Genomic DNA, 23795 nt, shown 5'->3' on the forward strand with positions numbered 1-23795 from the left:
CCCTGTCGCTGGTCCTTGTCCAGGCTGAACCAGTGCAAAAGCAGGAAAGGAGGCACCCGTGGCAACCACAGCAAGGAGCTCGGCAGAGCTGGGATCAGGGGCTGGCGCTGGGGTATAGCCTTTGCTGTCAAGGCTGAGACAGGGGTGGGAGCCCTGGGAAGAATCTGGCAGAGGCATCATCTCATCAGCTCTGCTTTTCCTGACACTCCCACTCAGCTGTGTCTACCAACATCAAGCCGAGGAGACTTCTACTGTCGACGCAATAATGACTCAGAGAAGCTGTGCTGTGCATTTTCCACCTTTACTGGGAAAGCATAGCTGCTTAAGGGAAGCCATGCTTACATAACAGGAAGTCTGACTTCCAGGACCTGCCATGAAATCACGGCTCTGTTTCTGGAACAATTCTTCAGGCTCCAATGTCTTTAGAAAACTCAAATGAAACCCCACAGGGCAGTGGACAATGGAAGGGTTTGGCTTTTCTCTCTCCTTGTTCCTGGTCTCGATCCACCCGCCCTCCCTTCTCTCCATCCCTCCCTTTCTGTCCCAAAGGCCTGGCTGCTGGGAATGTGTAACCTATACCCCTTCGTTCAAGGCTTCAGAAAGAACCCCCGCCCATGGGACACAAGCTGGACGGCAGCCCCAAGACTCGGCCCGGAAGGGGCTCCTGCCTCCCTAACCTCTGGCCGTGGGCCCAGAGATGCAGACACTGGCCCCTTGATTCTTCCCCAAAGCAGGACAGTCAGGAAATCTGGGTTTGATCTTCCTACTACTGCTGAGACCCCACGAGACTTTGAGCAAGTTTATTAACCAGCCTGGGCCCTACTTTCCACATCCATGAAAGGGGATTATTAACACATATTCTGCCTGCCACATAGGGCTCATTCTATCAAATGAGAAAACACATGAAAAAAATTTTCATTTATTACTATTTTTAGTTACTTATTTTTTTTAACTTGGGTGAAATCCACATAACATGTAATTAACCATTTTAAAATGTGCTATTCAGTGACATTTAGTACTTCCGCAGCATTGGGCAACCATCCCCTCTATCTAGTTCTAAAACATGTGCATCAACCCAGACTATAATCCTGCACCCTTTAAGCATTGACTCCCCCTTCCCCACCCCAACCCACCTCGCAGTCGTGTACCTGGAATCTGCTTTCTTCTCTGTGGACTTTCAAATGATGGATATTTCACATAAATAGAATCATACGATATGTTATGTCTGGCTTCACTCCCTCATTCACGTTGGAGCCTGTATCAGTGCTGCATCCTTTTTTGGGGCTGAATAATATCCCCTCGTGTGTACTCATCACGATGTGTTTATCCATCCTTCTGTCGATGGACACTTGGGTTGTTTCCACCTTTTGGCTCCTGTGAACAGCTCTGCCGTGAACGTTCACGTGCGTGTGTTTGAGGACCTGTTTGCAATTATTTGGCGTGTACACCTCGGAGTGGAATTGCAGGGTCCTATGGTAATTTTCCATTTAACTTCATGAGGAGCCACCAAACTAGCTTCCACAGGAGCTGCACCATCTCACAGTCCCACCAGCAATGCACTCGGATTCCAGTTTCCTCACATCTTAGGCAACATTTGTCATCTTCCACGTTTTTGTTTATAGCCATGCCTGTGGGAGTGAAGCAGAACCTCATTGCAGTTTTGATTTGCATTTCCCTATTGACTAATGATGTTGAGCATGTTTTCCTGTGTTTGTTGTCTATTTAGATATCTTCTTTGGAGAAATATCTATTCAAATCTTTTGTGGGTTGTTTTTTTTTTTTTTTTTGGGTGAGGAAGATTCACCCTGGGCTAACATCTGTGCCAATCTTCCTCTATTTTGTATGGGGAATGCCACCACAGCACGGCTTGGGGAGTGGGGTGTAGGTCTGCACCCAGGATCCAAATCTTCGAACCCTGGGCCGTTGAAGCAGAGAGCACGAGCTTAACCACTACGCCACCAGCCCAGCCCCTTTTGTGCATTTTATAATTAGGTTGTTTGCCTTTTTGTTGTTGAGTTGTAAGAGTTCTTTTTTTAAAAAAAAAAAAAAGAAAAAAATTGGCACGTGAGCTAACATCTGTGGCCAATCTTCTTCTTTTTTTTTTTCTTCTTCTCCCGGAAGCCCCCCAGTACATAGCTGTGTACTCTAGTTGTAGATCCTTCTGGCTCTGCTATGTGGGACGCCGCCTCAGCATGGCCTGATGAGCAGCGCTAGGTCAGAGCCCAGGATCTTAAACCCTGGGCCACCGAAGTGGAGCACTCGATCTTAACCACTCTGCCACGGGGCCGGCCCCCAAAAGTTCTTTATATATTCTGGAAACGACTCTTATCAAGTGTATGATTTGGGAATATTCTCTTCAATTTTGTAGATTTTTAAGAAGAATTTATTTTTAATGCTAGTTAGAAATCATTGTTTTAAATGTTATATATTAGTAGCTTTAGCATTATCTCATCTTCCTTCTTCCTCTCCCTCCTTCTTCCCTCTTTCACTCCTTCCTTCCTTCCTTTCTGACACTAGCTACATTCTAGAACCTGTGCTGAGAGCTTACATGCACTTTTCCACTTATTCCTGAGCCAGAATTCCTACTTTACAGACGAGGAAGTGGAGGTACAGAAAGGCTCTGCCCCTGCCTTTCTGCCTGCCTGGGACCCCCTCCTCTGCCCTCTTTACTTGGCCAGCTCCCTCGACCTCAATTGCCCCCTGAGCCGCTGTCCCCCACCCTCAGACCTCAATTGCCCCCTGAGCCGCCAACCCCCACGCTCAGCCGCTCAGCCTGGGCTTCCTCCAGCTCAGGGAGGTGCCCTCTGGGTACCCGAGGCACCCTGCTCCCTCCCTCCCAGGCTTACCTACTTAATTGTGAGGTTTCCCCCACCAAGGACCCCCAACCCCAACAGTCCCATCCCTCCCCATCTCTCTGTTTCATGACACCATGCCAGGCGCACAGTGGGCACTCAATAAGGCACGCCTCCCAGACAGAGGTTCTTACTGCCATTAATATGGTGATGAGGAGATAACATTTCAAAGGAGAGAATAATGGCTACAAAATAACAAGCCAACAGAAGGCAAAAATAGATCCCGGACGACTGCAACTCTGTTAAAATACACCACCGCCACTGCTGCCATCTCCACGCCTCCACAAACGGCAGTCACTGATCACCAAGCACTGATCACTAAGACCTTTACATCCATGAACCGTTTAATCCCCACAGCCACCCTCTAAATTTGATAGTAGTACTAAACTCGTCATCTAAAAGAAGGAACAGATATCTGTCAAGCGCCTACCGTGTAGTAAGACCAGGTGCTAGGAGCCCCCAGCTCTGGCACAAGGCAGGCAAGATGGAAGCTTGCAATGGGCTGGAACAGTGAGGGAAAAACAGAATGGACAGGTGTGGTATGTTTTGATGAGTGAACTCATAGATTATGTCGATGGATTGAAGGCTGGGGGTGGGTGAGGGAAGAGGACTCAAGGTTTGGGCACTTGAGCGATGGATGGTGAAGGGACCCTGAACTGGGCTGAGGAAGACCGGGATACCAGAGATGGCGAGGCTGACCCACCGCGGCACAGAGCTCGGGGCACACCACCTTCTCTATCTGTGCTGCCTGATCCCCGGTACCTGGAGCCTTCCTCCATTGTGGCCTCATTGTAGGATGAGGCTAACAATGCCCTTGGCTGCCACGATGACTAGAGGTGGCCCATGGAAGCCCCCAGCACAGCGCTTGATGGAGTAGGTGCTCATTTTATATTTATAGCTCCTGTCGCTGGAGCTTCTCTTTTAGTTTCAGCATGCGCCAGGTTCTGAGGATGTAGTGGTAAATGAAACCTGGATCCTGGTCTTCAGAGGCCCCAGCCTAAGGTTAGACATGAATGAGTAAAGAGATGACCCCAAGAGCATCATAAGGAAGCTTGGAAGGCTTTAGAAGGCTTCTGTGCTTTGCATGGGAAAATCAGAGAAGGCTTCCCAGAGGAAATGGCCAAAGCTGGGATCTGAAGGTTGCCTAGGAGTTGTCCAAGCCAAGAGGAGGGAGAAAGGCATTACGGGACATGCTGATGACAGACTCTCAGTCTCGGAAGTGAAGGACGACATGGACTATCAGGGATAGATTTCAAGTGGCTGGTGTGGGGGCCTGTGGAGCGTGGTAAGGAGGAAGGTGGGCTGGGACCAGCTCTTGGTTCTCTTAAGGAGCTTGGTCTTTATCTTGATGGGGGAGCCAGGAAAGGTCTGAGTAGTTGGACATCATGGTCCCCATGATGGATTCAATGAGCGGTCCCAATGCTTCATTCTCTCATCATTGAAGTATGCATCATTACCCTGCCAGGGCTTCCTACTGGGAGGAGAGTCCTTCCTCACCCCTAACTTTGGGCTCAGTCACCTATTCTGGTATCTATTACTGCATAACAAACTACCCCAAAATGCAGTGGCTTAAAACAGCAGTACTAATTGACCCAGCTCACCAGCCTGCCATTGGGGTAGGTCTTGGTGGGGATGGCTCATCTCTGCTCCACGTGGTATCAGTTGAGGCAGCTCGGCTGGTGCTGGAGAAAGCTCTTCCAAGATGGCGCATTCACATGGCTGGTAAGTGGTGCTGGCTGTCGGTCGGGAGCTCAGCCAGACTGCTGGCCAGGAGCTTGGTTCCTTTCCACACAGCCCTTCCACGGGGCTGCTGGAGCTTCCTTGCACTATAGTGGCCATGTTCCCAGAGCAAATGTTCCAAGAGACAGGAAGTAGAAGCTTTCAAACTCTTGAGGCCTGAACCCCTACGAGGCATAGTCACTTCTACCATTTTTCGATGGTCAAAGGAGTCACAGAGCTTGTTCAGATTCAAAGGGAAGGGGCACTCTTGATGGGAGGAACGTCAAAGAGTTTGTGGTCGCCTTTGATCTGCCTCACCATGTTAGATTCTGCAGCTAATCTGATTTTAGAGCACAAGATACAAGCAGCAGCTTAAACGTGCTTTTATGAAGAGTCTTGTCCCTTGGGCTGCTGCCTTCTGCAGATGTGCTGGGCCATGGAAGATGAGACACATAGAGAAGATCTGGATCCCACCTGTAGCCGGAAGCCAGGCTCAAGTTAGCTAGAGCCTCACCCTGAGCCTTCCCGGTTGACTATGGCCTGGTGATTTGTTACTCAGCACTATTGTGGCAACAGCTGACTGATACAATCAGGTATGAGTTTAGTACATCAGTCTACAGGCAGGTGGGGAATGAATTGGAGAGTGGGAAGATGAGAAGCCGAAAGAGGGATTTACAGTTAGTAACTCCTTGATGTCACCTAGTTGGAAGATAACAAGGGCCTTATTCGGGCTGAGGGAGTGGGGCTGGGGATGAGAGTAGGTTTGAGCAACACACACGACAGAAGCAGAATGGACCTGGTTTGGTGATGGGATGGCTGTGGTGGGCAAGAGAGGAAGCCCCAGGGACGCTGCCTGGCCCATCTGCCTTGTGTATCAGGGTGGTCTTTCCTGTCATGGAGACCCCAGGAACAGCAGAGTGAGGAAGGTGACGAACTTGGTTTGGATTTGTGGAAGTTGAAGGGCTCTAGGATGTGGAAGGGAAGATATTTAGAAGATGGATATGAGGACCTGAGTGAGGGGAGAGGAAAAAAGAGGGAATGTGACCCCAGCAGCCAGGAGAAGTGTGAATGTACTTTGTAGGAAGAGGGCCAAAGATGGTGTCTTGGGAAGCCCAGATGTTTGAAGATGGAGTGGGGGATGGGGCAGCCGCAAAGGGCCTGAGAAGGAATCAGAGGGGAAGGAGGTGTGCGGTGGAAACCACAGGAGGAGTGCTGGCCCTGCAGCTGGGGAGGCCCTTTCCCTCCATTCCTCTTTTTGGTAAACTCCTCTTGTACCCTCAGCACCCAGCTGGGTGTGACGCCCCTCTCCTTTCTGAGCTGGACCAGTGCTGCTGCACCCCTCCTGCCTGGTCTGGTCAGTGCTCTTGGCCAAGGTAAAGATTAACCTTCTGCAGCCCTTGTCATTCCCTGGACTGAGTTGGCTCGTCCATAAGAAATCAGCCCACAGGGCACACCTCCAAAATTCTTCAGTTTAGAGCGAAACGGACAGTCCCCTGTCCTCATGGCTTTGGTGAGGGATGGAGCACACATAATCATTAGTCGTGACTTATATCATTTCCAGCATCTTTTCTCTCCAGGAGTTGGTCCTCTGCTGTGCCTCACACAGCCTCAGGGGCCTCAAAGGTGCATTTGACAGCTATTTCGGGGGACACTGAGAGGAGCCTAGGGTAAGGGTTCAGAATGTAAGCTCAGAGCCTGAGCACCTGGTCCACATGCAGGGTCCACTGCTGAGGCGCTGTGTGACCCTGGGCAAGATGGTTTCCCTCTCGGAATTAAAAAAATTTGTTTTTACTTATTATTTTTTTAATTGAGGTCACATTGGTCTATAATATTACATAAATTTCAGGTAACATCATTATATTTCGACTTCTGCATGGACTATACCATGCTCACCACCAACAGTCTAGCTGCCATCCGCCACCATACACAGGGGCCCCTTTACCCCTTTCGCCCTCCCCACCCCTTCCCCTCTGGTCACCACCGATCTGTTCTCCCCTATCTTCATGTTTGTTTGCTGCTGTTGTGTTTTTGATCTGTAAAACGTGCATGCCGGTAAGATACCCGCCCCCAGAATTGTGTGAGAGGCAGGCGAGTTCCACCACACAAACACCGAGGAGAGAGAGAGTCCATAAACATGAGCTTCCGTTCTGTTTAAGCAGAATAAATCCCCAGAGACCTACTAGTCAGCCAACACGAGTTTTATTCGAGTGTGTACTACGTGCCTGAGACGGGAAGGGAAGAAAGAGCTGTTCTGAGCCTCAGGAGACTGCTGTGGGGGACTTTGCTTGGGCAAGTTGGGTATCAGGGGTCTTTGGATGGAAAAGCTTGAGACGTACAGATCTTGTCCAGGACCTCCAATATGCAGATTATAGATTTGGAAATGGAGGCACCAGAAGCAGCGTGTGGGAGCGGCCACCAGGGCAGCCTGCTAGAGCGGAGTGGCTTGGATTCATTGCAGGATCTACCCGCCTTCCCCAGTGTGTCTTCCCTGCCACCCAAATTGCCCTCCAGCATTTCCCAAAGGTGGTCCTCCAGGCTTTGCTCAGACAGCTCCCAGGACAGAGCTCACGTCCCCCCACGAGACAGCAGCTCATGCTGGCGCTGGAGAGTCTGCACGGGGAGGAACAGGCTTGCACAGAAGGAGCCAGCTGAAGATAATAGTAACAGCCGCCTGGAACTCACCAAGCTCCTCGTCCATGCACAGCCCTTCTGGTAATAGAAGGCATCGACAGAGACGAGGCTGAGCAGCCTGGGTTCCACCGCCCTCTGTTGCTGGGGTCCTTCTTCAGGGTCTGCCCTGAGGTGTCTATCTTTACTGCGCCTGCAGAACTGAGCGCTCTGCCCAGTATTGGGGTCTGGTCCATCTCCGGCCGGGCCAGCTATGCGGTATGACAATATAATGCCACGTAAAGCTTTTCATCCAATTCACACTTGCTTGGGCTTTAGATCTTTTCCAACTGGGCCTAGACTTTTCCTCTTGACCCAGTGCCCTTGGCTGAGTGGCAGAGGTATCAGTCTCCTTCTCTTGAGGGTGTTGGACTTGATAATATCTAATGCCAAGTCTTTTCAGCGTCTGACCTTGCACATGGCTGTGTGCATTTTCTCAGCTTTCTGGGTCCCAACCAAACCCTGTTGGGAAGTCTGGTTGAAGGTGGATCCATTGCGCCCTCTGGTGGCCGTCATCACCAGGCGGCCAGGTCAGCGCTCTTGGCCAAGGTCAGAATGAACATTTTGTCAGCTCAGCGTCCATTCTGGGCTCTACCATGGCCTAGCAGCCCGTGGGGGCTCATCTTCAAAGTGCTTCAGTCTGGAGCAAAGCTGAGAGTCCTCTGACCCCTTGCACTCGTGGGGAACGGAGCATTTATCATCATCACTCAGGACTCAAACACAGCGCCTTGCGTTTGAAGTTCTGGCGACACCCCTTCCTCGCTGGTAAGTTACTCCGCCTCTCAGAGGCTCAGTTTCCTCCTTAAATTCTCCTCCAGTGGGAATAGTCCCTCTTGGCAGGACTGTTGCGAGGATTAACTGAGATTAATGAGGGCAAAGCACTTAGCCCGTGTTGATGGCGTGCGAAAGGGCGCCACGGCTATTATTAATAATCTCCTTTTTACGGGCATTGCTGCTGTCTGGCTGTCTGCCTGTCCCCCTCTTTAGATGGTGACCTTCTGATGGCAGATAACTTGTCTTCTCCATTCCCAGTGCCCAGTGGCCCTCGGTACATATTTGTCCAATGAAGTGGATGCATCCATAAAAAGTATGTTCGTTTTTCACACAATCCCACGAGGCAGACAGATCAGGAATCGTCATTCCCACTTTACGGAGAAGCTCCATGTCTGGATCCGGGTCTTTGGCTCCCAGGACCTGTGGGTGCCCAAGATCCAGCCAAGCCCTCTCCTTGGGGGGCTTACAGAGGGAAGAAATCTTCCAACCATCTACAAACCTACACCACCTATAGCTCCCTGTTTTGGACAAAGTTCCAGGACAGCCAGACCAACTGGTTATAAAACACGGAGGGGAGGGAGTTCTCGGAATTCTTGGAAGTTCAACAGAGAAAGTTGAACCTGGACATCTGTGTACTGAAGACGCCCACAGGGCATTCAACTCTCCCCAGCAACAGAACACCCGTAAGCACCCCTTCCGAGGGTTCCAAAAAGGATACTCTGAATTGGCAGCAATCACGACCCTTTGCTTAGGTCTTCTGTGTCAGGATGTGTGCCAGGCATGTGGCATCATGGGTGTCCCTGGCTGCAGAGGCAGACTGGCTGCCTGCCCTGTGAGATGTGCCCGGGGGTCCTGAGGACGCTGCCACCATCCCAGCCCATGGCTGCTCTTGTCCAGCTCCCAGCAGCAGTGTCCAGGGTGACCACTGGCTCACACAGAAGCTTCTGGACTTCTCGCCTCTTCAACACCCCCGCCCCCAAGCCTTTCTTTTCTGCACAAGCCGTCTGGGCATCTGGCTACTTGCATGTCCCCTTTACCCATCACTGTACCCACCACCTTGCTGCCTACTTTCCCTCCTTCCTGGCAGACTTTGCATATTGGTTAAGTGCATTTCTACTCAACTTATGCCCTCATCTCAATGACTTTGGTGTCCCTGTGGAGCTCACGCACAGCACCTGCCCTCTTGGACGCTGGGTGACTGCCCACCCCCCACTTCCTCGCTCCACCTTCTCTCCATCAAGTGGAACTGCTCCATCTTGAAGGCCACTCACCCAGACACCTGGGGCCCACAGCCTCCCAGCCTTCCAGCTTGCAAAGTGGTTTCTGTAAATGTCCTGTGTCCTGACAGCTGCAGGACTCCAGTCACTCCCTCACTTCAGCCAGTCCGTTCCTAGGGTCTTCATTTCCCATGCCTCCTGGTTCTTCCCTCCTCACGGACCCCCCTCCCCTCCCTGTACCTGGAAGGCTGCTGAGCAAAGGCGCCCGGCTCCACAGATGGGGTCCCCCTAAATTCATCCTCTCCAACCCCGGCTGCCCCAACTCCGTCTTCACAGTCAGCCTGCCTGGTACCCACAGGAAAACCCTTCTCATTGGTCCCTGTCTCCTCCTGCCTCCTCCTCACTCTAGGCATATTGCCTCCCCTGACCCCAGGGGAGAAAACGAAGCTGTCAGATGGCAATGACCTCAGCTTCGTGCCACTAAAGCTGCCCACACCTCAGTCCCCCAGCCTGGCCCGTCTTGTAATGGAGGTGGGGGTTCCTCCAGGCCTTCTCGCCTCTCGGGGACCCTGCTCCATCCCTTATCCCTTCTCTCTCCTGCCTCCTTTCCCTTCCCCTCTGCACCAGCTCCATCTCTGCTCCAGTCTCTTTCCTTGGAACGTCCCCCTCCATGATCAAGTATCGAGCAAATATTCTCCCCCTCTAGCTCCAGACCTCTCCCTCCCCTCCCGGGATACGACTGGAGTTGCCTCCGCTCTCTCACCTGCTCCTCTCCTGTAACTCCCAAGGTCTTCCAGCCTGGCTTCCACTCCCAGATCCCCCCTGAGGCCGCCACCTCTTGGGGACAGGAGGCACCATGAGGTCTCATTTCTCCCTGAAGTCATCTCGCCCAGGGCTTTGGGGACAGCACACAGCCCCGGGGCCTGGGGCCTCCGCCAGCTCCTCCCAGCCTCCTTGCCTGGTTCCTCCTCCTGGACCGCCCACTCACCTGCCTGAACGTCCCCATCCCGGCCCACGGCCGCGATGCTCTATAGCCTGACATGGCCCAGGTCTCTGTCTCCAAGATGCTGGGGTCTCAGGGCCTCAATCCCCGCTTTCCAATGTGGGCTCCGAGCTACTGGGGAGGTAGATTCAGGAGCCAGTCGTAGTCAATGCTAATTTAACTCTGGGTCAAGCTGAAGACTTAACACGGCAGCAAAACATCCAATTCCCTCTTGCTCATCTCATCCAACTGAGCTGACCTCCATCCCCACCCTCGGAGGCGGCCTCCTGCCTGCAGCAGCCAGGCCAGCCTGAAAAGCGAGCTCTGTGGAGGCCGAGGTGGGGAAGAGAAGGGGCAGCGCTGTGTTTCCCAGAGCCCAGCTGGGAAGTAGCCTCCCTGAGCTGCTGTCTCGCTGCGTCCCCACACGGAGTGGGGGAGAGAGCTCTCTGGAGTCCTTCTTACAAGGACGCCAATGCCATCATGCGGGCCCCACCCTCATGACCTCACTGTACCCAGTCACCACCCGAAGGCCCCATTTCTACCCACCACTGCACTGGGGATGAGGGCCTCTGTATATGAATTTGGGGGTGACCCTTCAGTCCACAGCAGTGGGCCTGGAGTTGCGCACAGACAGTCTCTGTGTGCTCACAAAGGTCAGGTGTGGCCGGATGCCCAGTGTCTCCGAGAAGCAGGTGCCCTGGAACCTGCCCATGCCATGAGGACCCTGTGTTTCAGCTGAAGATGACCAGGAGGGCTGTGGCTTCTGACATGTGGATGGGGCTTCAGGGCTTGGACCGGCCCACGAGTGGCCATTAAGGGAGGGAGAGTGACAGGGCAAAGAACACATCATCATCCTCATCCTACAGATGGAGGTTAATGAGGGAGGGGTGCTCGAACCTGAGCCTCGAGGGGCCTGTGCTTAGTAGGTGCTGAGTCCGTGAAGGAAGCAGCTGCAGAGGCAGAGGGACCCGCTAGTCAGTCGGGGGCACTTCCTCTCAGGCCCCGAGAGCACAGAGGTCCTGGACCTCACATGACCTCTTCACTCAGGGAGGCACAGACCTCTGAATATATGCATAACATCTTTCTGTGGCATGGCTGGTAGTGATCCTGGTGCAAATAAACCAGCCGCCAAAGGCATCTGAGGACCCGGGGACACCCTCCATCTCGCTGGTGACACTGCAGCACGACAGGACAGGCACGTGTCCAAGGTGCTCACTCAGGCTCATTGGGGCAAAGCAACTGCTGATGGTGGATGCTTTAACATGGTGGAAATGAACAAGGAAAAAGGAAGGGAAAGAAAAGATGAGGGTGTGTGTGTGAAAAACAGTAATGGCTGTCGAATCTGGAGGATGGACAATGGGGCTCAGACACGCTCCTTTCACTCCCATGTGTCTAAGAGCCGTCACGTCATAAAACAGAAAGGAATGAGAAGCCCTGGGCTCAGAAACTTTTTTGATTCCACTAGCTCTTGATTGAACGATCAGGTGTGCGTTTGGAGCAGCCAGAGGGGTGTTCCCAGGAGGATGTCCCAGGGTCCCCACTACCAAACCCTGGAGGACCTGCATTTGTGGGGGGTGAGGGTGGTGCAGCCCCTGGGAACCCCTGCCCACTGAGCTTTGCTGGGGGGGGGTGGGGCCGGGCTGCATGTGCCGCCCCCTCGTGGCCGCCTGCCCATATTGCAGCTGTATGTGATACCAGCCAGGAAGGGACTAGGGAAGCTGGGTCTCTGATGGAGTGGAGCCAGTGGGGACTGTGTTGACAAGTGATGAGAGCAAGACCCTGGCATGGTGGAACTCACTGAATGCTCAGTGCCTGCTTATATGGTAGGTCCTCCATCATCCCAACTTTATCCATATGGAGACCAGGCACAGAGAGGTTAAGTATCTTGCTCACACTCACTCAGCCTGGCTCCAGAGCACCTGTGTTCCTCTCTGCACTGACCTGCCTCTGGGGGCTGCCTCCAGAAGGTCACCCAGACGAACTTCTCAAATGAACTCAGGAGGCGTCCTCCTGGGCGAGCACAGAGGAACTGGGAGGCAGCCGTGACAGGGAGCCCGGACCCGGAGAGGGAAGGCTGGCTTTGCCCCCACCTCTGCCCTCCACTGACTAACTCTGCACCTGCTTCCTCACATGGAAACCTGGCGAGCATCCACGGGCCCTACAGGCTGTTGTGAAAGCTCAAGACCACGCCAGGGGAAGGGCTGTGCAAACTGTGAAGCCACACGAACTGGGAGGTATTATCATTTATACCAACTTTATGTTACCGAGTCCCAGGACTGGATTTCTGGATCTATTGGAAAAAACAAACAAATGAGAGATTCGTGCCAGCTCTGGACCAGACTCGTGTCTATCCACGGATGTGGCCATCAACTGGGAAAGGATTAACACTAACTGGGCCCACATTAGGCCCTGGCCAAGGCGATTTCATTCTGCAAATGCTCAGAGCAGCCGGCTTGTGTCTCCTCGGGCCTCCTGAGATGCTTTATTCTGGCTCACACCTGCTCTGATGGCCAGTACTGTGGCATCCACGGACAGAGGAGGACGCTGAGGTTCAGAGAAGTTAGGCGAACTCACCACTGTCACACAGTTGCGTTTGGGGAGAGGCTGACTCCCCATCTCCTAAACCTCCGGGCACTTGGTCAGGGTGGACACTAACCCAGGAGGCCCTCAGGAGGCGAGGCATTGCGCCATTTTAGGTCTGAAAAGATCTCCCGAGTGGAAAGAGCGAGGGGCAGCACCAGCGTAGGGCCCTCTTAGGAAAACAACCAACACAGCCAGACAATAAAATAGCTCTTTTTTTATTCACTTGATTCGGATCATTGGAAATGTTCAACAATAAATAAAACAGAGCAGAGGCCCAGGAAGGCAGACTCTGGGTAACTTCATTCAAAACGCATCCAGCTTAACGCTAGGCTGCAAGACGCGGAGCGAGGACGGGGTGCGGGGTCGGGGTGGGGGGGAAGAAAGCAAATTTTCAAACACCAACAACCAACCCAACACGATTGCAAAGAAGAGAAAGTGCTCAGGAAACTTTGGCTTGGACGTGAATTCAGTGACGTGCTAACGCGATTGTGCCCCACAGGCTTCCTACGGGGCGGGGGCTCCTGACACCCCGGGTAGAGCCGGCATCTGGCTCCAGCCATCGGCAGGGGGGCCACGAGTGGCAGTTCTGTACTATGAGAGAAGCTAAGCAATGGGGTCAAGTTCAACAGGAGTACAGACCTCTGATGGGCTGGGAGGGAAAACAGGAGGCGGGAAGCAGACTGGCGGTTTGGAGGAAACGGGGCGCTCTTTTGCTATGAAAAACCTTGCTGATGCCCTGATGTTGACAAACTGAGACGCCCGTCTCTGCTGGTCCTCCGACGTTCTTCTTCGTTTCTTTGCACAGAGGTGTCACGTTGTGCCCCAGGGGCAGGAGAGCTGATGTTTTATCACAAACAAGAGGAGGAAAGCTGATGCCATCTGGAAAACCTGTTAGCCCAGACCACAGGGGAGGATGGCCACAAACCCAGTAAGAGCAGCGAGCTCTTTGGAAAGGCGAGGACAGTGGCTGGTTCCTGGCGGCACGTGGCCAGCATCCAGCCCTCTTTCCCTGGACAGCGGCCACTCAGGGCGTGGCCGTCCCTGGAGAAAGCATTTTCGATCATCCTCACGTGAGGAACCGTGAGTTCTCTCGGTTTTCCATTTTCCTTTGTGTTCAGGCTGCCTTGAAGAGAAGAGTTAAAGCAAACCTCACAGCTCTGAACATTCCCTGGGATTCCATCCCACCCTGGACCAGAGGCCCAGTCCACGTCGAGGTAGAATGAGCCTCTCGCAGCCCCTTCCGGCTGCAGCAGACACTGGGATGCCATCAAGCCTCTCGCTACCAGAACTGCCCTCTCCACCTTCCCGTCTGGCTTCTGTATTTTAGGTCCTATTCTCTTGGCTCTGGCTGCTCCCTCTAGGCCCAGCCCATGTGGCTTGCTGGACGATACCTCACGAAGCCAGAGGTCCAAAAGGCATCAATTTAAGAACGTTCTTCTCTGCTCCCGATGGATCCGGGAGTCAGAGGCTACAAATCCGCCCTCCTTTCTCCCCTAGCAGGTGGGCGAGGGCAGGGCTCCAGGGGGATGTGGGTGCAGGTGCTGGCTTTGCTGCAGGTGGCTCCACCTTAAGAAAATCAGCCTCCTGGCTCACTCGGGGGCCACCGAAGGCTGCGACGCTGCTGGGAGCTCTTGTTGCTGAGACTGTGGGCAGGGACTCTCTGCTCCCTGCCACTGGGTGTGCTGGACAGGGGAAGGCCTGTCCACATCTGTTCTCCTGCCCATGGCACGCCCTGCGGGAAACACTCTTGTCCGATTCTCAGCCACCCTTACCCAGGGATGGGCCCCAGCTGGCTTAAACCAATCGATGCATTTAATCCCAGCCACGGTGACAGCTCTTATTCAGGTGAGTGTCCATTGCCGAGCCAGTGAGACGTCCGCTGGGGCCCGGGCAAAGAGCAGGGTCGTCTCCTCCACCGGAGAGATGGTATGACGTGGCAGGGGCTACAGCTTGCCGGGAGGAAGTGCAGAGCTGAGAGGCAGAGCCAGACACCCACACCCGGTTACAGCTCTTGGAGATGCTGGATGGAGCCCAGCTGGGAAAGCCCACCTCCAGACATTTTCAACACGGAGCCAGTCACATCGTCCTATTGCCAGAACCTATTTGACTTGTGCTGTCTGCCACGATCGGGTCACTCTTCCAAGTCACTTCCCTTCCCGGGGCCACATTTTTCTGCAAAATGGGAGAGCTGGATTCTGCAGGCTGGGAGACATCTCCCAGCATGGACAGCCTAGTGCAAGGGAGGGAGAGATGGGACGGGAACCAGATGGTAGCCCCGGGGGGCGTGCAGCTCCGCCGTGGACAGGTTCTCCCTTTGTGGACCTGCTCTGGCCTGACAAAGCCCAGAAGCAGATTGCTCACTCTGAGCCCGACATCCCTGAACAGACTCAGCTCGCAGGAGAGGGGAAGAACTCAGGAGTCCCCGCTGCTCCCCGTCTCGGTGTCCGTTTTTCTCAAGATGTGTTCCTGGGACCAACCAGCCAGGGCGCAGATGCACGCTGAGTTCCTCCGTCAAGGACGGCCCTGAGCTCTGGGCTCCGAGGATTTATGGTGACCTCATAGCGACTGACAAGCCTTGATCAGTCAAGAGAAGCTTAAGTTTTGACGGATTTTAAAGCCGGCACATTTTTTTTTAAAAAAAAACACTTTCTGGATTCTAAATCTTTGAGAATCTAATAAAAGCTACGGCACCAGTCCCCAGGAAAATGCTCAGATGCACAGACTTGGGGGAAAAAAAGCAGATGTGGCATGCAATATCTGGGGCCCCTTTGATTTGCATGATGCCATCAGTGACCCCTGAGCTCCCATAATTCCTCCCTCCCCATTTGCAGAGGGAGAAACTGAGGCTGGGGAGGGCAGGACTTGCTGGAGCACTTGGGGGAGGGGAGGAGGTGGGCCCCTTGGTTCCGAGACTGACATCTGTCACGTTCCACCAGGAAGCTGTCACCCGTCCCCAAAGCAGCAGTGGCCTTTTAGGAAATGCTCTCAACAGGAACAGGGGCTTTTCTGATTAAATGTCAGTCATGGAGCCAACAATCACTATCCTCCTGTGCCTGTGACTCCACTCCCCACCCGGCCCCAAGCGGGTTCCGCTGAGTTTTGGAGATTCCTAACCTGAGACTTGATCCAAATCGACAATGAGAAAGAAGGAAGGGAGGCTTGAAGGGAAGGGAGTTCAAAGCATTCTGCAAACCAAGCTGACACCCCAGGATCTGCCCCCCAGTGAGCCCCCGGGCCCTAGATACCCCAAAACCCCAAGTCTGAGGATCCCCACAAACCTCACTTTAAGCTCCCCACTCCCCAGCTGCTGGGTGAGGCAAGAGCAAGCTGAATTAAAACACCAGGACCAGCGATGAGCCACAAAGTGCACATGATGTCAGCTGAATTTAAAAAAAAAAATCAATAAATAATCAGGAAGGCTGATGAGGAAGGAAGAGCAGCGGGCAGTGAGAAGATGAGGTATGACATCTCCTGCTCTGACGGCCACCTTCCTACGACGGCCCCACGACCGCCAGGACACTGCGCAGGTGGCCAGCAGGCACTTGGCCCGAAGCTCGGGCCCTTGGGGGAAATGCGGGCTGCTGGAGGTGCTCTGGGTGGCCTCGGAAGGGCGCCGACTCCAACAGTCTGTGAAATGAGAGTGACCTTCCAGACACGGCGAGTATCCTCCGAGCTTTGTTCCAACTCAGGCTCTGGCTCGGGAAACGAGGAAAGATGCCCCCAGCTATGGAGCCATGGGGGGCTGTTGCTGGGGGTCCTCTTTCCTGAGTGGGGGCTTGTGCCTCATTTCAGCCAATGCGTGCATCTCTCCCCCCAATACAAAGGCACGTAGAAATAGTCAGGCCTGCTCTCAGCCGTAAGTATAACCACAAAGATTGATTACTCGAGGGAATGTCAGCATGGGAAGACATCTGCTGGAGTCAGAAACACCTTGCCAAGGGTCTACGAAGACGTTCGGGGTGGGGTGCCGCTCCTGGCCACCATAAATAAGTTTCGGGAAGAAAGGGGAGACAGGGTTGTCACGCCAAGGGAGAGAGAGGGCAGGCATCGTACAAAGAAAGGTGTCACCTCGCGCCAGTGCCTACGTTGCCCAACGTGGCTCTGTCCTGGAGGTGGTCCTCACTCAGAAACATCCCTGTGAGAATCTGAGTGTCAGCCAGGACCATCGCCCCTGGGAAGCCGTCCTTTCCTTTGGAATATGAGAGTCTTCCATCTCTGCACCCCCCGATCCCTCAGCGTTTGGAGACTAGACCTCTCCATCTTTCTCCCCGCCTCCCCCAGCCCGGGACGGCAGCAAGGGGCTTCTCCCCTCCCGAGACCAGTTCTGAGACTTGCTCTGTAGCCCTGGTGGGGCCCGGCGACCTTGCTGAGTAGATGCTGCCAAATGTCGGGGTGCAAGAGGCTGCAAGGGGCACCCAGGCACACCCCTGAGGCTGGCCCTTGAAGTTCCCGGGACGGGACGGCTCCGGCGAGAGGCTGGGGCTGGCCCTCGAGAGGCGCGCTCTGGTGTGTCAGCAGTGTCATCTCCCCTTGAATATTCGGATCTTGTCAATGGACGCCAAGGTGGCCGTCACGTTGGACTCGAAGTCCCCATCGTGCACCCCAGTCTTGCGAAAAGCCCCCGCCGATGGGTTGTTCTCCCAGTAATGGTGCCAGTTCCCTCTGCTGTCTGCCCCGAAGCCGTACAAGTCCACCTGCAGGGCAGAGCGACGGTGAGATCCAGACAGAGGACCGCACGCAGAACCTCTAAGAAAGGAGCCTGCGGGCCTGCCCGAATCTGTAATTGCCACCCCCAGGGACCCCTACAGACTGACCCTTCTCTAGGGTCCTGGGATGCCCAGTGGCTTAGTGAGGCCAAAGCGAGTTAAGTAAAAGTGTGCTCCAGTGCCAGAAAGCACAGTGGGAGGCTGCTGCATGTGGGTGGCCCTGAGGGTGCTGGGTCTAGCCTCTGGGGCAGGGACGACCTCTTCTCCAAGGCTTGAGGGGCTAGGGAGGGAGGGAGGGGGTGGAGTGGATGGCAGGGCGGTGAAGCCCAGCAGGCCGGCCCGATCCTGGCCCTGCCACTTGCTGTAGACCCCGCGGGTGCCGCCAAAGCGCTTCTCTGAGCCTCGCTTTCCTCGTCTGGAAAATGGGGCCAAGAGTACCCACCACCGTGGGGCAGGTGCCAGGTGCTCAGCTCTTCTTTGCTTAGGCTAACATGCTTCTGGTCCAGGGGCCCCACTGGCCACTGGGCGAAGGGCCTTCCTTACACATGACAAGCCTTTACGGAGCACTCAGTCTGTGCCAAGCACTGGCTGAACACGTCAGAGTGCAGGCTGACCTTCGTCAGGCACCACCGGTGGCAAATTAGGGGTCGCATCTCAGCCCTGGGTGCTTACAACTCACGACAAGCACAGTGGTCTATGAGGGCCAGGGGCTAATGTCAGGGCTCCCGCAGCACGGAAGAGGGAGGGGCCGATGACCGGAGCGGTCAGAGAGAGCTCGTCCGGGCAGGTGACATTTGAATTGGGTCTGGGAAAATGAGCAGAAGAGGCCAAGAAGACACACGGGAGGGGCTGTCAGGGTGAGGGAATGTGACCTAGGCTGCTGAGCGGGGGCACCTACAGGGGCCGAAGACAGCTCTGTGGCAGGGGCAGCCTTTGCAGTCAAGGTCAGCATGGACACGGGCCCGCCCCAGAGCAGGAAGGAAGAGACGGGAGCAGGGTTTCTGAGGCAGAACCCCACGCGTCTGTGACCAGCAGGCTGGGGGTGGGGGTGGAGACGATAGGGAGATATGGTTTCTGGGACGGATGCCCAGGTTTCTGGCTGAAGAGACGGGGGGCTGGTGACAGAACAACCGAGGCAGAGGGGATGGGCTTGCATTGCCACCGTCTGGACCTCTCCCTGAGATGTCCAACCATGAGCCAGGAGGGGGGCTGCATGTGACAAGAAGGGACATTGCGTGCCCCCCTGAACCCCGAGCCAGGGAGGAAGGGGGGGTGGGCACTGTGGCCCCCCTCCTGCCCCTCTGGCCAGGGTGGCAGCAAGCACCCCAGGTCATGGATGGACACCGGGCCCAGGCTGGTGGATGGTTAGGCCAGTGCATGATGGGAAGTGCCTGCTTGCCAAGACCACAGGTTCTCAATCTCGCTGAATACTGGAACCCCTGGGGCACAGCTCCTACTCTCAGAAATCCTGGTGAAAGTGGGCTACGGTGTGGCCTGGGTGCCGGGGTTCGGTGCCATAGATGATGCAAATGAACACCCGCGTCCAACCTGCAGCCTTGACAGCTTCCCTACGACAGTCTCCTCCTTTATTTTGCCCCCAGATCTGAGCTGCCACCCCTTGGTCCTGGCTCTGCCTTGGGAGCTCACACAGAATGAGCCAGAACTCTTGCTCCCGAGAACATTCTCCTAGAACCCTGCTGCTCCTTCTAACACCCGATGAGAGAGGCCTTGGAGGCCCCTCTGCAGAGATAAGGAATCTGAGCTTCTGGAAGAGACAGGCTAGGCTGGGGCCTGGAGAGAGGTCTGAGGTCAGCCTGACTCCCACGCCCTCAGCCCTGTCTTGCGATCATGCAATGAGGAGCTCTCGTCCCCCAGCGGCCGGGCGGGCACAGGGGAGAGGGCGGCCCACCTCGTCACAGATGTGCAGGGAGAAGATGACCGAGAGGATGCCGGTGGACGGGTACCGCCCGTGGCCCTGCAGCCAGTTGTCGAAGACGTACTTGATGAAGGCCGGGTGGTATATCAGGATCTGTGGGAGGGGAGGGTGGCCCACAATGAGGCGGTTGGCAAAGGATACCCAGCCCCGAGCCCTCGTTAGGTGCCACACACTGCTGTGGGCACGGGGGACCCAGCAGTGAGCAGAACCGAAAAATGGCCCCGCCTTGTAGGGCTTATGTTATTGGGAGAAAAGATGAGTAGTAACCTTAATCATGAAGACAGAGGATGCTGGAAAAGAACAAAGAGCAAAGAAAGGGGATAAAGCCTGGGGTGAGAAGGTGACATCTGAACAACCACCAAATGAGGCCAGGAAGCCAGACAGGAGGCTGCACATGGAGGTTCCAGGGAACAGCATGAAGTGGGGACAAGGATACTCCTGTCACACACATGCACTGAGCCACCTGTCCTCCCTGATACAGGCCTGAATGACCTTCAGTCCTTAAAAATGACCCTATGTGCTACCTTTCCCTCTCCTTGTGTTACAGATGAGGAAACCGAGGCTCAGAGAGGCTAGGTAACGTGCTCAATGTCACACAGCCTGTGAAGACTGAGCTGGGAGGTGTGCTGGTGCCAGGCCTGGTCTTGGTTCCACCGCCCACAGCTGCCTGAGGACAGTGAAGGGGACTTCTCAGGCAGCAGAGGGCGTATATGTCCAGAAGTCTAGGAAGGGACCTGAGCAGGGGATCATACAGGTCTCTCCCAGTTCCTTTCTGAGCCCGGCCTCCAGCTAGTGCATCTCTGGGAGACTTTCCCTTCCACCAGCCCCGCCCTATAGATTCACATGCCGCTTCTTCCCCATGGCTGCACAGCACCATGCAAGAGGCAGCTGCTGGAGGCATGGGGAGAACTTCAGTTCCACCCATATGGAGAACTGCTGTGTGTCCCTGAGCAACTTACTTGACCTCTCTGACCTGATCTCCCCATCTAAGTATGATAGTGTGTGCAAAGGACCAGTGTAGCGGACACTTCACTTCCTTCATCCTTCTGCCCTTTGCCCATGCCTTGGCCAATCCCATACCAGGGCCCGCTGGGGAAGATGGAGATAAGGAGACACAGGAGGCAAGGTCTGGCTTTGAGAAGCTCACACCAGAGCAGCGGGTCTCAAACTGCGGCCAGCGTCAGCATCCCGGGAGGGCATGGAAAAGCCCAGGGCTTCTGATTCAGCGGGTCTGGGGTGGACTGGAGGATCTTCATGTATACAAGCTCCCGGGGGATGCAGCTGCTCTGGGGTCCCCACCTGGAGAAACTTTCCCCGTATGGGATTCCCCCCAGCAGGGAAGCTCAGTGGGGGCTACCTTCCGCCAGCCTGGGGGCTCGGGGCTCCCCACAGCCGGACGCCAGCGAGAGGGGAGAGATAGCACTCTCTGTCATCGCGCGGACCCTTACAAATGTGCCTGAGCTCAGGGGACAAGGGCTTGAGCCGGGACTCACCTTGTCCTGTTTCACCTTGATCTTCGCGGGCACAGGCACGTAGGTGCTGCAGGAGGAGAGGAGCAGGTGGTCAGGTGGGGAGGGGCCTGCATGCCCCTGTGGGGTGTCGCCAAGACGGGGTGGGGCAGCTGGGGAGGCCCCTCGTTTTCCCTGGGAAACCTCCTCCCGCAGCAGCCACCCTTTATAGCCACCAGAGGGCGGTCTCGGCTAATTCCAGGACTTTCCGCCGCTTGAGGCCCCTTCTCCCAGCAAAGTGAAGAAAGGGACACTGGCCCCCCGTCCTCTGCACAGCCTGAAGGAGCGCAGCAAGGCCAGAGCCCCAGCCCCACTGCCGGGTGCGGGCTCACGAGACCCCCTGGGCCCCCTTTTCGTCTGCAAGGTCATACACCCTCACCGAGGTGAAGGCGTGAGTGCCCGGCCACCTGGCCTCATGTAGGATCTAGTCGGGGCAGTTCACGCCCCCCAGTTGGGGGGACTGGGCAGGGGAGGGGCGCCGAGCCCAGGCCCCGCCCCACTCCTCCTCCGCCCCACCTGCTTCCCTCACTGCCCCTCCCGAGAGCACAGCCCCCCAGCTTCCTGTGCCCCCATCCCTCAGGCTGCCTAACAAGGAGGCTTGGGGCCACTTCTCTTCAGGAAGAGTAAGGGCTCAGGAATCGGCCCCGGGGGTGAGCCTGGCTCTGTGCAGTTCCCCTGGGGAAGGACAGGCCTCAGGGTCCTCCCTGGGAGAATGGGGGCAACAGTGGCCATCGGGAGAATGAGCGACCACACGTGCTGACGCCGAGAGGGGTGCCCCGGACACGGCGGGCGCTCAGGAGACGCGAGGCCCCCTCCAGGCGGCACAGGGAGATGCGGAGCTCACGGCCTCCATGCCCCGGCCCCCGCCTGCCCCGGCCCACGCAGGGCCATCTGGACGGTTTGAAGGCAGGCGGCTGTCCTCAGTGGGGAGCACTGCAGAGACGAGGAAAGGGTCAGAACCCAGATGTGCTGAGTCCTTTCTGGGGAGCCCCCCTCCCGAGCAGTTTCTAGGGTTTGGGGAAGCACAAATTGGAGGTCTGCTCGGGAGTCATCGGGGGAGGAAGGCAGATGCTCAGATGTGCTAAGAGAAATGGAGGAAAGGGGCCAGGCAGAGGCGGAGGGTGGGGAGGCGCCCATCACTCCAGGAGGAAGCCGGGAGGAGCAGGGGCTGTGGGGGGAGCAGGGAACCATACGGCAGGGGCGGGAGGCATCGCACAGGGAGCAGGGGCAGCCACAGGCAAGTCAATGGAGCATCCATCCAGATGCCCCCAGGGGACTTACTGGGAGATGGTGCCCGTGGTGGTGGCGCTGACCACCCACTCCAGGTCGGTGGTCTTGAAGGGAACCAGGACCATGCTGACGTTCTCCCCCAGCTCCCGGAAGCTCTCAGGGTACACGAGGTGGTGGGTGGTCTTGCTCCCCACGTAGGCCTCAAACCCCGCTGTGGGGGCCTTGTTCATCCTGGGAGGAGATGAGAGAGAAGGACACGCCTTGCATCGCCTGGCACCTTTAGCTCCGCAGCCTGCGGGGTGCCTCAGGTGCGGTCCCTACTCCACCAGGCCCCATTTCCTCGTCTGTACAATGGAGGCAATCTGGCACGAGTTCAAAGGCTTTCCAGTTTATGATGTCAAGCGAGCCTAACCACGGCCACCACCGAGACCTACTATGTGCAAAGCACTGCTGTGGCCAAGTGACACGTCTCATTAAACCTTATTGATAACTGAGTCCAGTAGGTATTTTATGGTCGAAGGAATCTGAGCACAAAGAATTTGTCCCGGGATAAACAGCTACTGAGTGGCAGCTTTGACCTCAGGTCTGTCTGACCCCAAACCTGACTCTTTCCAGTCACCGTGGCATTCCCACTGGACACCAGGCACACTGAGACTCCGAGAGGCCAGGGGAGTGGTCTGAGGACATAAAGTCAGAGATCCCAGAAACAGGAGACCATTCGAGAAGGCGTCCAGGGGGTCGTCAGCCCCACGGCCGCTCGTCCTTCTCACGCTAGGGCACTCGGGCCCCTGAGTCGGGTAAGTGGTGTGGTAGAGATGACAAGGAACCCCGGAGAGACGTGGGACATCGTCCCGGAATATCTACTTTACTGAGTGACAGGGAAATAGGTTTTAGGTTAAAAGTGTACAGTTATATTATGGCCTAGATTGTGATATGGGGATGAACTTTAAAGAGGAAGCAAGAGTCTTCGAATTAATCTTGCCCTCTCGCCCGGCCTCTCGATGCCAAGCATCTGGCCCACTGGGTACCTCCCATGCGTGGCTTCCTCTCTGCTAGTCCGTCTCCATCCTGCAATGCACGGAGAGGGAGACTGAGGCACAGAGGGGCACTGAGGGGCCTGGGGTCCCCGGGTAAGTCTGGGCTCACCAGGACTGGGACCTTGACCTTCTGACCCTGAGCCAAGATGTCTGCTGCGACGCCAAGGGGCCCCTGGGCGCAGCGTGGTGAGCTTGGGACGAGGGTGCGGGCACTCACCTGAGCACGAAGTCGTGACTGTCTATCTGCGGCCCGTACGACGACTCCTTCAGGTTGCCTGAGTTGCCCACGACGGCACAGCGCCGGCAGCCCACCGACCTCTTCCCCAGCAGGGGGTCCACATTCCCAGGCACCACTCGGAACAGCTCCTTGATGGTGTCGTTGAGGTTACTGGGCTCCTTCTCCCGCTGGAGCCTCTGTGGGCACAAGATGGAAGGGGACAGGTCAGCCTGGCTGTGCTCCCTCTGGCTGGGGAGGCTCTGCCACCCTGCTGCTGGGCCCTGAGCCCCCATCTCTTGCTCACTGGGCTCCTCCTGTGTACCCTTCTCTGTGCTGGGCACCTGGAGGTGGAGGAGGCTCCGACAGC

General features: G+C 55.7%; 1 protein-coding gene across 6 annotated transcripts in view; it reads right to left on the minus strand.

Annotated features, from left to right (window-relative positions):
- Positions 1-12988: 12988 nt before the first annotated feature.
- Positions 12989-23795, minus strand: part of ST3GAL1 (ST3 beta-galactoside alpha-2,3-sialyltransferase 1) — an 87971-nt gene continuing 77164 nt past the window's right edge. For 5 of the 6 annotated variants that reach the window (XM_070221853.1, XM_023648992.2, XM_070221855.1 and 2 more), the window contains 5 exons: positions 23429-23625; positions 22226-22405; positions 20930-20975; positions 19410-19529; positions 12989-17488 (listed from right to left, as the gene is read on the minus strand). In XM_070221853.1, coding sequence (XP_070077954.1) covers positions 17315-17488; positions 19410-19529; positions 20930-20975; positions 22226-22405; positions 23429-23625 — 717 coding nt within the window. In that variant the 3' untranslated portion in view covers positions 12989-17314. Of the gene's footprint in view, positions 17489-19409; positions 19530-20929; positions 20976-22225; positions 22406-23428; positions 23626-23795 lie in introns of those variants that run through there. The other variant, XM_070221852.1, reaches the window with a different exon arrangement.

Source organism: Equus caballus, chromosome 9 (genome assembly GCF_041296265.1).
Source record: "Equus caballus isolate H_3958 breed thoroughbred chromosome 9, TB-T2T, whole genome shotgun sequence".
In the NCBI taxonomy this organism is placed as follows: domain Eukaryota; kingdom Metazoa; phylum Chordata; class Mammalia; order Perissodactyla; family Equidae; genus Equus; species Equus caballus.